This window comes from Heteronotia binoei, chromosome 6 (assembly GCF_032191835.1).
Source record: "Heteronotia binoei isolate CCM8104 ecotype False Entrance Well chromosome 6, APGP_CSIRO_Hbin_v1, whole genome shotgun sequence".
Lineage (NCBI taxonomy): Eukaryota > Metazoa > Chordata > Lepidosauria > Squamata > Gekkonidae > Heteronotia > Heteronotia binoei.
In genome coordinates this window covers 136,434,678-136,447,374 of record NC_083228.1, presented here as the reverse complement: position 1 = coordinate 136,447,374, position 12,697 = coordinate 136,434,678, and the positions used below count along the sequence as shown (strand labels likewise).

The 12,697-nt window shown below is 43.8% G+C and overlaps 1 protein-coding gene across 1 annotated transcript in view; it reads left to right on the top strand.

The window, feature by feature from the left end:
* Positions 1-12,226, top strand: part of LOC132574365 (cytochrome P450 2J5-like) — a 62,250-nt gene extending 50,024 nt beyond the window's left edge. The window contains exons 7-10 of the mRNA XM_060242728.1: positions 4,039-4,180; positions 9,864-10,051; positions 11,751-11,892; positions 12,042-12,226. Of these exons, the coding sequence (XP_060098711.1) occupies positions 4,039-4,180; positions 9,864-10,051; positions 11,751-11,892; positions 12,042-12,226 (657 nt within the window). The remainder of the gene's footprint in view (positions 1-4,038; positions 4,181-9,863; positions 10,052-11,750; positions 11,893-12,041) is intronic.
* The last annotated feature ends 471 nt before the right edge of the window (positions 12,227-12,697 follow it).

Sequence of the window (12,697 nt, the reverse complement as noted above, 5' to 3'; positions counted from 1 at the left end):
ACTCAGAAGCCAAATCATTGCCCAATAAAAGCGATGTTCCTATGTCACTCAGGACTCCCACAATCCAATCACCTTGGAACTCTCTATACTTGATAGGAACTTCTGCCAGGGCCACTTCAAATGTAGGTCCTTTAATGCCTTTTATGGTGTAAGTTTTCCCAGGCAAATACTGATGACTTTTTACTAATTCTGGCTGTATTAGGGTAACACGCGCCCCTGTGTCCCTATAAGCCTTGACTTCCTTGTCATTTACTGTCACAGTCTCAGTATATTCCTAATCCAAGCTTTTTTCCCTCCCTGAGAGCTCAGAGCACTTTGCCCCCACCCTCAGGTCACCTGACGCAGCCCTGAGCGTCTTCAGCTTATGCTTAACCCATTGCTTTCCGTCACAGGGTCCTTCTTAGCAAGGAGCCTCCATTGGATTCTTTCATCCCTGAAACCGCACACTAGTCAGTCCCGGAGGACTTCCTCCAAGTTGCTGAAATTGCAGTGGTGAGCCGCCCTTCAGAGAGCTGTAACAAAAGCAGTAATCGACTCACTGACTGCCTGGTTCCTTCCGTAGAATGCATGGCAGGCCACTGTGATGGAGGGTTTGGGAGCGAAGTGCTCTTGATGCCGGTTCATGATGTTCCAGTATGGCGTGTCTTTGAGGTCGCCGGAGCCAGCAAGGAATGGGCAATTTCGAACATCGAGTGACTGCAGATGCAGAAGAAGGTGGCTCGCTTCTTTGCATCCTCCATGATGTCGGAGGATTCCAAGAGGAAAGCGAAGTGAGAGGCGTAGGACTCCAAGTCCTCAGTGGTGACATTGAACTCATAGAAATGTCCTGGAGCAGCAGCCATGTCATCCGGTAGTGGCGATGCGATGTGCGGGGCTGGATGCAGAGTGCAGCGATGTGCGGTGCAGTGCCGACTGCCAGGGCATCTCACTCACCAGGATCCCACTCTCGTCACCAGTATAATGTACTGGGTTCGGAGCATGAGGACACTCAGGAGATAGTGAATTCAGCTCTTTATTCAGTGATTCAGCATAGCAAGGTAAAACTGGACTGGCTTGCAGGGTCAAAAGCCCTGCTTATATTCATGCAAATAACCCCACCCAAAAACCCATCACACACAACTATAAGTTCACAGCTGGCCTAACGACCTCTAATTGGCCTCCTTCCAGAATCCAGGTGGCTATTGTTATGGAGCCTCAAGCTCAGCCACGTCCCTGCTTGACCCTAAGGCCAAATTCCAGTCTCAATACATAAGAGGTAATGATCTTGCATGCAGAGTTGTGTGCCTGTAATTACTCAGGATTAGTTTCCTTGTGCAAAAGTGACGAAGATGGCTTACAGGACCATCCTAAACAGTTGCACCCTTTTGAGACCATTGAAATCTATAAGCCTAACAGGTGGTGTTATTCTGCTTCGGATGACACTCTTTGTTGTCTCTTAGCACTCTTTGTTGAAACTGCCTGTCTGAATAATAGGATAAAGTCAGAGGGAGGATACAGTACAGGCCAGAGGACCATGGAATGGGTACTAATATCATAAGAACATAAGAGAAGCCATGTTGGATCAGGCCAGTGGCTCATCTACTCCAACACTCTGTGTCACACAGTGGCCAAAAAACCCACGTGCCATCAAGAAGTCCACCAGTGTTCCACTGTGCTTCCCCCCCCCCCCCCACAAACACAAGACTACAGAGCATCACTGCCCCAGACAGAAAGTTCCAACAATAAGCTGTGGCTAATACCACTGATGGACCTCTGCTCCATATGCTTATCCATTCCTCTCTTGAAACTGTCTATACTTGTAGCCGCCACCACCACTTGTGGCAGTGGATTCCACATATCACATTTCCTAATTTGTAATCCCACAGGCATTACAATTTACCTGCTTATGCTGTCCGTTAACTACTACTTATTCCTGGGTTCTATACCCACAGTGACAAATGCAGATCAGAGCCAACTCATCCCATGCAGGAGCACAGGCAATACCTTTAAAAACAGATTAATTTTCCCTGATGCCACTGAACCACTGTTAATCTGACCTGATAATTCATGATAGACACTTTCAATATCCAGAACACGGAACATGTGCAATTATGCTAGACTAAACCACAGGAAGAAGGGACACTGGAATTTGTGTAGTTCTTCATACTGTACAACATGTAACACTGCAGACACAACTCCCTTCTTTCACACCCCATAGTGGAACATTTAGAACTTTTGATACTCTCAGGTTCTGTACTCCCAATCAAAATGTGAATTCAGAACTCTATCCCACTAATATACATGAATTCAAACGACAGAAACAAACATCCCCTTTGCCATCCCTGAACATTTCTGACTATGGCCACAAACCACAGTGATACTGTACTTAACAGGAATTCATAACGAATATTTTTAAATCACACATAATTGCTAAAGCCACACAATCTAATTCTCTTTTCAAAATAGAACACAAAAGATCTCTGTTGTTGTTGTTTATTAAATGTAATTAATCACGTATCCCAGCTTATACCAGACTTTGGGCGATCTACAACATGAATAGTTGTACAATAAAACACAGCATAACAGAATAAAACAGCTAGAATTATGAAACTCACAGGACTCCCTCCCATAGGTTTTTTTGCCCCATCTCTATCCCAGATTACCAGAGCATCCTGTAAGAGGGGGAGCGAGGCTTACAAAGATTTTTTTTAAGGGGTGTGTGTGTGGAAAGGAGATGCCAGCTAGATAATAAACCATTACTCAACTAAAAAGCCGGCAGAACGTCTCTGCCTTCCAGGCCCTGCAGAATCGTAAAAGATCTCACAGAGCCCTGATGTCATCTGGCACAGTGTTCCATAGGGTTGCCAAGTCCAATTCAAGAAATATCTGGGGACTTTAGGGGTGGAGCCAGGAGCAAGGGTGTGACAACCATAATTGAACTTCAAGGGAGTGCTGGCCATCACATTTAAAGGGACCATACATCTTTTAAATCCCTTCCCTCCATAGGAAATAATGAAGGATAGGGGCACCTTCTTTTGGGGCTCATAGTATTGGACCCCCTGGTCCAATCTTTTTGAAACTTGGGGGGTATTTTGGGGAGAGGTACTGGATGCTATGCTGCAGATCTGGTGCCTCAGCCTCAAAACACACACACACACACACCGAGCCCCAGATACCCGTGGATCAATTCTCCATTATTTCCTATGAGAATAAGTCTCCATAGGGAATCATAGAGTTCCCTCCCCCCCCACCATTTTCTCTCTCTCACTCACACACACGCTTAACTGTCTCTGGTGCAAGTGGGCAGCCGTGTTGGTCTGAAGCAGTAGAACAAAGCAGGAGTCTCTGGTGCCTCCACAACGAGGTCTGCAAAGTACAAGGGCTATGCTGCTCTTTTACACACACACTCACTTGTCCGAAAGGAAAGCAAAACAAACAGAGGGGCGGCACTCTCACAAGGTCTGCTGTTGGTAACCCTTCCCCATGAAGTACTTCCTGCTCCAATTTAAAGGCACACACACATTTTAAAACTGGACCTGTTTGCAGGTCCTGCCCAAGATCTAGAGATACAGGGTGGCTGTGGGGGAGGAGCTTCCCCCATCGGCCAGCTGGCTGGGGGCGGGGGGAAGCCTGTAAAGCCGGGGAATCCCCCGCTGGGACCTGGGGATTGGGAAGCCTAGTGTTCCACCAGTTCAGGGCCAGGACCGAGAAGGCCCTGGCCCTAATTCTAAGACTACCGGACCACTCTGGGGCCAGGGATCCCCAGAATGTTGTTACCAGTGGAGTTCCTCTTTCCTCTTGGACCTTTCCTCTTGGACCTTTTAACTGCCCCAGTAGCCTGTACTGGTCTGAAACTTCTCTGTACTTTTTACACATCCATATATCTATGAATGAAAAAACAGTCAAAAGCTCTTTCATTATTCATTTACTATTTATTTATTTGATTTATATTCAGATTATATTCAGATTGTAGAGTCCATCCTATTATATCCTTGTCCTCTCTTTCTAGAAACAATTTGTGGACATCATTGATATTTCATTTCCTGTTGTCCATAACAGAGCAAGAATGACCCCGCTTCAACATATGACACCGAAACCCTAGTCCATTGTATTAGTGAATTCCTTTTTGCTGGGACAGAAACAGTCAATGCCACTCTGCAATGGGGACTGCTTCTCATGGTGCATCATCCAGATATCCAGGGTGAGTAAGAACTGTGTACTGTAGATGAGCGCCACTCTATCCTCGGCAGTTTGTTGAAGAGTTCGTAATTTGGGGCTGATTAATATATCAACACAAGGTGGGAGTCTGTGAAGAACTGGTAGAAGGATAAATAATCGAAAATGTTCTCTGTATAGAAATAGATTTCTCCCCACTCCAGGTTTCTAGAATGTCTTAATGGATTGAAGTATATTGAAACAAAAGTCACCATCCATTACATATAGGTAGAGGGCGTTGCCGAGAAGGGCTAATTGAGTCAAGATCCATAACTAACTGAGTAATAAATAATAGCTGTATTTAAAGAAGTGAGCAGTGACTCTAGAAAACTCATCCCCTACCTCCAATTTTGTTAGTCTTTATATATATTTAGTCTAATATATATATTTAGACATACTGTGGCTAATACCCACTGATGGACCTGTGCTCCATATTTTTATCTAAACCCCTCTTGAAGGTGGCTATGCTTGTGGCCGCCACCACCTCCAGTGGCATTGAATTCCACATGTTAATCACCCTTTGGGTGAAGAAGTCCTTCCTTTTATCCGTTTTAACCTGTCTGCTCAGCAATTTCATCGAATGCCCACGAGTTCTTGTATTGTGAGAAAGGGAGAAAAGTACCTCTTTCTCTACTTTCTCCATCACATGCATTATCTTGTAAACCTCTATCATGTCACTCTGCAGTCGACGTTTCTCCAGGCTAAAGAGCCCCAAGCGTTTCAACCTTTCTTCATAGGAAAAGTGTTCCAGCCCTTTAATCATTCTAGTTGCCCTTTTCTGGACTTTCTCCAATGCTATAATATCCTTTTGGGGGTGTGGCGACCAGAACTGCACACAGTATTCCAAATGAGACCGCACCATCGATTTATACAGGGGCAGTATGATACTGGCGGATTTGTTTTCAATTCCCTTACTAATAATTCCCAGCATGGCGTTGGCCTTTTTTATTGCAAACGCACACTGTCTTGACATTTTCAGTGAGTTATCTACCATGACCCCAAGATCCCTCTCTTGGTCAGTCTCTGCCAGTTCACACCCCATCAACTTGTATTTGTAGCTGGGATTCTTGGCCCCAATGTGCATTACTTTGCACTTGGCCACATTGAACCGCATCTGCCACGTTGACGCCCACTCACCCAGCCTCAACAGATCCCTTTGGAGTTCCTCACAATCCTCTCTGGTTCTCACCACCCTGAACAATTTAGTGTCATCTGCAAACTTGGCCACTTCATTGCTCACTCCCAACTCTAAATCATTTATGAACAAGTTATAGAGCATGGGACCCAGTACCGAGCCCTGTGGCACCCCACTGCTTACCGTCCTCCACTGCGAAGACTGCCCATTTATACTCACTCTCTGCTTCCTATTACTCAGCCAATTTTTGATCCACAAGAGGACCTGTCCTTTTACTCCATGACTCTCAAGCTTTCTAAGGAGCCTTTGATGAGGAAGTTTATCAAAAGCTTTCTGGAAGTCAAGGTAAACAACATCTATCGGGTCTCCTTTGTCCACATGTTTGTTCACCCCCTCAAAGAAATGTAACAGGTTAGTGAGGCAAGATCTTCCCTTACAGAACCCATGCTGAGTCTTCCTCAATAACCCGTGTTCATCAATGTGCCTTTCTCCCTTTCTCACAATACAAGAACTCGTGGGCATTCGATGACATTGCTGAGCAGTAGGAGGGTGTGGCATCATCAGCCCATTCTTTAAGGAAAAGATTCTTTTCTTTTGGGTTTATTTACAAAGGCATTTTGGAAGATCTTCTAAGTACACAGAAACCTAAACCTTGTGTGCTGGCAATTGGTTTTTTGGATCCAAATCAGAAAATACCTGGGGATTTTGGGGTGGAGCTAGGAGACTTTCCCATTCCCTAAAATACATAAAAATACAACAGTGCTGTTCCCCTGAATACAGTCTTCATTTCCTTGCCCCCCAACAGCTAAACATACAATAAATGAAAGTGAACACACTCTCACAAAGCAGCCAAAATAAATGAGATAGCAAGAACACAGTTTTCTATTCTCTCCAGTGGAACTGATCTCTGTGGTCTGGAGATGAGTTGTAATTCCTAGAAATCCCCAAGTCCCACCTGGAGGCTAGCATCCCTAGCTGTGGAGTCTGTTTGTGAAGTATGATAGCCTGTGCCATGCATCAGACATCTCACCTGATGGGCAGCCCTTGACTGTGGGCACTATCCTGTGAATATAAGAACATAAGGAGAGCATGCTGGATCAGACCAGTGGATCCATCTAGTACAGCATACTGCCTCATACCACAGCCAACCGTTTGCACTGGAAGACCAAACAAACACGACATAGAGGAGGCCAATGGCCCACTTGCTGCTGCCTGTCAACACTCGTATTTAGAGATCAGGGCCGGCACCAGGATTCTTGGTGCCCTAGGCCCTACCTCTGCCCTGTAGATTTGGGAGTGGAACCTGAGAATGGCAGAGTTTGGGGAGGACAGGGACTTAAATGAGGTACGATGCCACAGAGTCCACCTTCCAAAGCAGCTATTTTCTCCAGGTGAACTGATTTAACTATCGCCTGGACATCAGGTGGCTGACCTGAAGAAGCAGACAGTCAGCCAGATGGAGAAGACTCTCAGGAACTTGCGAGATGTGTCCCACTCTGAAAATGGCAGTCCTGCTGCACAAGCACATTATTGGATCATTCAAACCAGCAGGGGGCCTGTGATTGGTGCAGGGCAGCAGGAATTTGGAACCTGCTGCCCATTGTTCCCAAGTCCCCAAGCTCTGTTCGTATGGCTCCAATGAGCCAGGCAGGAACACTTAATTCAGTGCTCACTTGAGTCCACATACGCAACAGCGATTGATTTGAGTTGTGCACTGAGATTGTGACAAACAGTATGGACTGCCTGGCAAGGTCTTGAAGGAGCAGGAGGAAGGTTGTGGGCCTAACGTGCCCAGGAAATTATAGATTTTATATACAAATCCTAGACATCTCTGAGATAAAATTGGGGGGTTGGAATGCTTAGTGTTGGGGGGAAATATAGACAAGGTGGGCATTTCAGAAACCTGGTGGGATGAAGAGAATCAGTGGTACATGGTGATTCCTGGATATAAATTATATCAGAAGCATAGGGAGGAAAGGGTTGGGGGTGGAGTGGCTCTGTATGTGAGAGAGGGTAAACAGTCTAATAAAATTGAGAAGGTAAGAGAATTACATTCGCTTCTGGAAATGCTTTTGGTTGAAATAGTGGGACCAAAAGGGAAGCTTAATTCTGGGAGTTTGTTAGGACCCACCAGACCTAAAGATAGATGATTATAAAATGATGAAAGAATTAAAGATAGCAGCTAGGTGTAAAACGTGTCATAATAGGTGATATTAACTACCCACACATTGATTGGGTCGAGGGCTTTCTTTGAAGCAGGAACTCCTTTGCATACTAGGCCACACCCATCTGAAATAGCCAATCCTCCAAGAGCTTACAGGGCTCTCCTTACAAAGGAAGCTCCAGGAGGATTGGCAACATCAGGGGTGTGTGGCCTAATATGCAAAGAAATTCCGGCTACAAATATGCGAAGAAATTCGGGCCCTGATTGGGTCAATATGTGTCCAAAATCAGAGAAAGAAATTGAGTTTCTAGACACTCTGAATGACTGTGGTATGGAATAGATGGTCACAGAACCTACCAACGGAGAAGCAATCTCCAACATGGTTCTAAGTAATGCCCAAGATCTGGTGAGAGATGTAAAAGTGATTGCACCGCTTGGAAACAGTGACTATAATGCTGCTGATTTCACCATTTGTATAAATAAGGATTTGCCCCAAAAGACCACTTTTAATTGTAAAAGGGGTAACTTCTCTGAGATGAGGAGGCATGTGAAGAGGAAACTGAAAGGAAAGGTAAAACCCTTGGGGAAACTTGGAGATTATTTAAAACTACCATCCTAGAAGGTCAGATACCTCTAGAAGGTCTGTGCCTCTTGCAGGACATAAGAAGAACATAAGAGAAGCCATGTTAGATCAGGCCAATGGCCCATCCAGTCCAACACTCTGTGTCACACAGTGGCAAAAAAATTATATATATATATATATATATATATATATATATATATATATATATATATATATATATATATATATATATATATATATATATATATACACACACACACACACACACACACACACACACATATATATATATATATATACACATACATATACATATACATACACATACATATACACATACACACACTGTGGCTAATAGCCACTGTGGTTGCTATGGAAACTAAGTAAGAGAATGTTAACTGTAACAATAGTTGGAAGGAGAAAAGGGGAGGGGAAAGATTAGGAGTGTTATACTTTAAACTTGCGCGCGTTGGTGCTAGGCAGATTGTGAGGGAACCCACCAATTGGTGGGCTCCACGAGGGCTTGGCTTAGGTATATAAGATCTGTGCTGCGACACAGAGGGTGGAGTCGACGGGTGGAATCCTTCTATCCGGGCTCCCCGGGCTCTGCAAACCACGTTTTGATTAAACAATCCTTGTTGGACCCTCCCGTGTATGAGTCATTGTTTGATATGTAACATCTGGATAGGCTCTACACGTGACAACATGATACAGGTTTACAAGATTATGCATGGGATAGAAAAGGTAGAGAAAGAAGTACTTTTCTCCCTTTCGCACAATACAAGGACTCATGGACACTCAATGAATTTGCTGAGCAGTTGGGTTAGAATGGATAAAAGGAAGTACTTCTTCACCCAAAGGGTGATTAACACATGGAATTCACTGCCACAGGTGGTGGCAACTACATGTATAGACAGCTTCAAGAGGGGGACAGGATCAACATATGGAGCAGAGGTCCATCAGTGGCTATTAGCCACAGCATATTGATAGAACTCTCTGTCTGGGGCAGTGATGCTTTCTATTCTTGGTGCTTGGGGGGCAACGGTGGGAGGGCTTCTAGTGTCCTGGCCCCACTGGTGGACCTGCTGATGGAACTTGTGGGGATTTTTGCCACAGTGTGACACAGAGTATTGGACTGGATGGGCCATTGGCCTGATCCAACATGACTTGTCTTATGTTCTCTTAAGTTGTCATAGTGGATGATCTCCAACCATTACCTGGAGACTGGCAAACCTAATATCAGTCCTTTTCTTTGAGGCCACTTAGTACAATCTCTTTAATAGCCAACTGAGGAAATCAGGTGTACCACTGAGTGCTTGTGCCCACAGTTCTTGTAAGTACAGCTCTTTCACAATATATACTTTGTGTTTATGTCCTTTTTTAACATTTAGTTCCTCATGGGGTATTCAGTGATATACTGCTTGGTAGGCCTTCCTGGTTTAAAGGTTAAGATCCACTATGTTGGATAATGCACTGGATTTTAGGAAATGCAGAATCGGGAATTAACAAGAAGTGAATCATTAAAATGGACAAGGGAGGGACCAATCAGCTCTTCTATGAGTTTAGGCAACGCCAGCTTCTTTATCTCTAGATTCTTTTCTTCCTTCTGGCATGGAGAAAATGTCCCTTCCTTATGGGGTCAGGATCTTCTGTCTTTTGCTACCACACAGTGTGTATTTTTTAATGTGGCCACATAGACTAATTTCAAATGGAATAAATATCTCTTAATGATTGCTCAACTTCCACAGACAAATAAGAAATCTTATGTTTTCCAACATTTTTTTCAGAGAAAGTCCAGAAGGAGATGGAAGATGCTTTTGGTTCCTCACGATCAATTAACTATGAAGATCGGAAGAAACTGCCTTATACATTAGCTGTGATTAATGAAATCCAGCGTTTCAAATATATCTTAGTAGCTTCGACACCAAGAGAATGTATAAAGGATGTGACTGTTCTTGGTTTTTCCGTTCCAAAGGTATAAAAGATTGTTATAGTTGCGGTCCTGTATTACAAGAACAATCATTATCCAAGAGGCATTTTAAGAAATGTATCCACCTTGGAACTCACAGTGAGGAACTCCAAGAATACCACAGAAACCAATAAAATACAGTAGTCCAATTGTGCCTCTTCCCCTGCCACCCCATTTCTTATTGAAACATCTTAAAAGTTTTCTATAAGAGGCAGATATCCCATCTGAAAGGCTTTTTTAGGGAAGCAGTTGATCTCAATTCTTGAGTAAAGATACAACAGCTAAAAAAGATTCTCACTGAGTTTCCACCAACAGTCTGTGTCTAGGTTGGTACCAGAGGAACATCACTGGGTTGCCAACCTCCAGGTGCAACCTGGAGGTTTCACAGGACTAGAACTTTTTTCCAGACTACAGAGATCAGTTCCTCTGGAGAAAATGGCTGCTTTAGAGGGTACAATCTATGGCATCATACCTGTGGCAATCCTCCTCCCCAGTCTCTATCTTATTTTGTTTGTGGTCAGAAGCAAAACGATATTACAATAATCCAATGTGGAAAGAGAAAAGCACAATAAGATATAGTCCCAAAATATCAATAGTCTCACTCCAGTTGTATCACAATTTCTAATGTCCAACTTGATGTGCACTCATGAAGTGGAGTGGACTCATGCAGAGTCTTGAAAATCTGTAAGAAAAAGGATGCCTTCTCCAGATGAGAAGTGCCCCGTTTTGAGTAGCTTTTTATTAAACCCAATAGGCTAATAATGGGACCTTATCTCAGCAGTACGTTCATGTAGGAAACAATTCATTTAGTCATGGTGGATCATGATCCATCATGACTGAATGAATTGGTTCCTACGAAAATTGGTTCCAACAACCTCATTTATTAAGTTGGCTGATATGTGAGGCTACCCACTCTGGGTGGAAAACACCTGCAGATTTTGGGGGTGAAGCCTGGTGAGTTTTGAAACAAAGCCAGTTGTAATATCTTTTCAGTCTGTTGTGGTCAAGAACAATGTATTGCCAAAGATATCTCCCAGGATTGCATAAAATAAGATTGTTCCAGTTTCACCTTCATCCCCATGCGAAGGATACACAATCTCCTTTTCATTTTTCAAACTGTAAAGGCTTTTTGAAGGTGTTTTGATGGTTTCAAAGGCATAGCTTCAGACTTCATTTAGGAAATATTTCTTTACACAGCAAGTGATCAAATGGAATCACAGCAAGTGATTAAGTGGAATCACAGCAAGTGATTAAAAGGTGGAATTCACTGCCAGTGGATGTAATGATGGTCATAAGCACAGATGGCATTAAAATTGGGTTAGACAGATTAATAGGGAAAACATCCATCAAGGGCCATTAGCCATAGTGAGTAAAAGGAACCTCCATAAACAGAGGTAGTGAATCTCTGAATTTCAATGCCAGGAGGCAACATGCCCTCTTTGCCCTCCAGGGCAACTAACTGGCACTATGTGAAACAAGATCATGTGTGAAACAGGAAACACAGCTGAACACTATGTGAAACAGATGGACCTCTGGCGTAATACAGTAGGGCTCTTATGTACATTTGGTACATTTTTGGAGAAGCAAGTTTAGAGTTCCAAGAGGATCTTTGGAACTCCAAGAGGACCAGCCCTGAGACAGTGAGGGATGAAAGCATTAGGTGCTGGTGTGGATGCACTCTAACTCAACTGATTTTTCCTTGCAGGGTGCCCTCATTATTCCAAATATACACTCAATTCTTTATGATTCCAAGGTATGGGAGACCCCTGAAAAGTTCAACCCAAATCATTTTTTAGACAAAGATGGAAAATTTGTGGCTAGAGAAGAACTTCTGATCTTTGGTGCAGGTAAATGCAAAAGTCCAAGCTATGATCTGGGCTGTCTTCAAGGCGACTCAATTCCTTGCTCACAATAGCTGCTGAATTAAGTGGACAAATACTGGAGAATATGTAGAGCTGTTACTCACTTGCTGGCTTTGTTTTATTTGCTTTCACAGGATCCCGTGAGTGTCTGGCGAAAAATTTGGCACAGATGGAGCTCTTCTACTTTTTCACAATCCTGCTGAAAGCATTCACCTTCAAGCTGCCAGAAGGAGTGACAGAAGTCAACTTAGAGCCTGTCGGGGGTGTGATATTCTGTCCACAACATTATAAGATCTGTGCTCTTCCCAGGGTTCACTGAATCAGGGACCTTAACAAACATTAATGCAGCTTATTGCTTCATATCCATTTCGCCATCATTAATTTTAAATTTCATCTAATATTCTGCTCTGATTATTCAGTTCACTGTTCCAGAGTTTCTGTGTCTCATTAATGCTGATCTGAGCATCGCAGTATATGTCACTCTTCTCACATTCTCATGTGCTCCTCACATATTCCTCGCAGCCATAGAGCAGCTTCAGGGATTCTCGAGGCCTCAAATGAGCTCCAAATGGCACCACATGGAGAAGGATAGGGTTGCCAGCTCTGGGCTGGGAAATACTTGGAGACTTTGGGGACAGGGCCTGAGGAAGGCAGGGTTTCAGGAGGGCAGGGACTTCAGTCAGGTATAACGCCATAGAGTCCACCTTCCAAGGCAGTAAATTCCCCAAGGGGGGGGGGCAGACCTTTATCACCTGAAGATCAGTTGTACTCACAGGAGATCTCCAGCCAC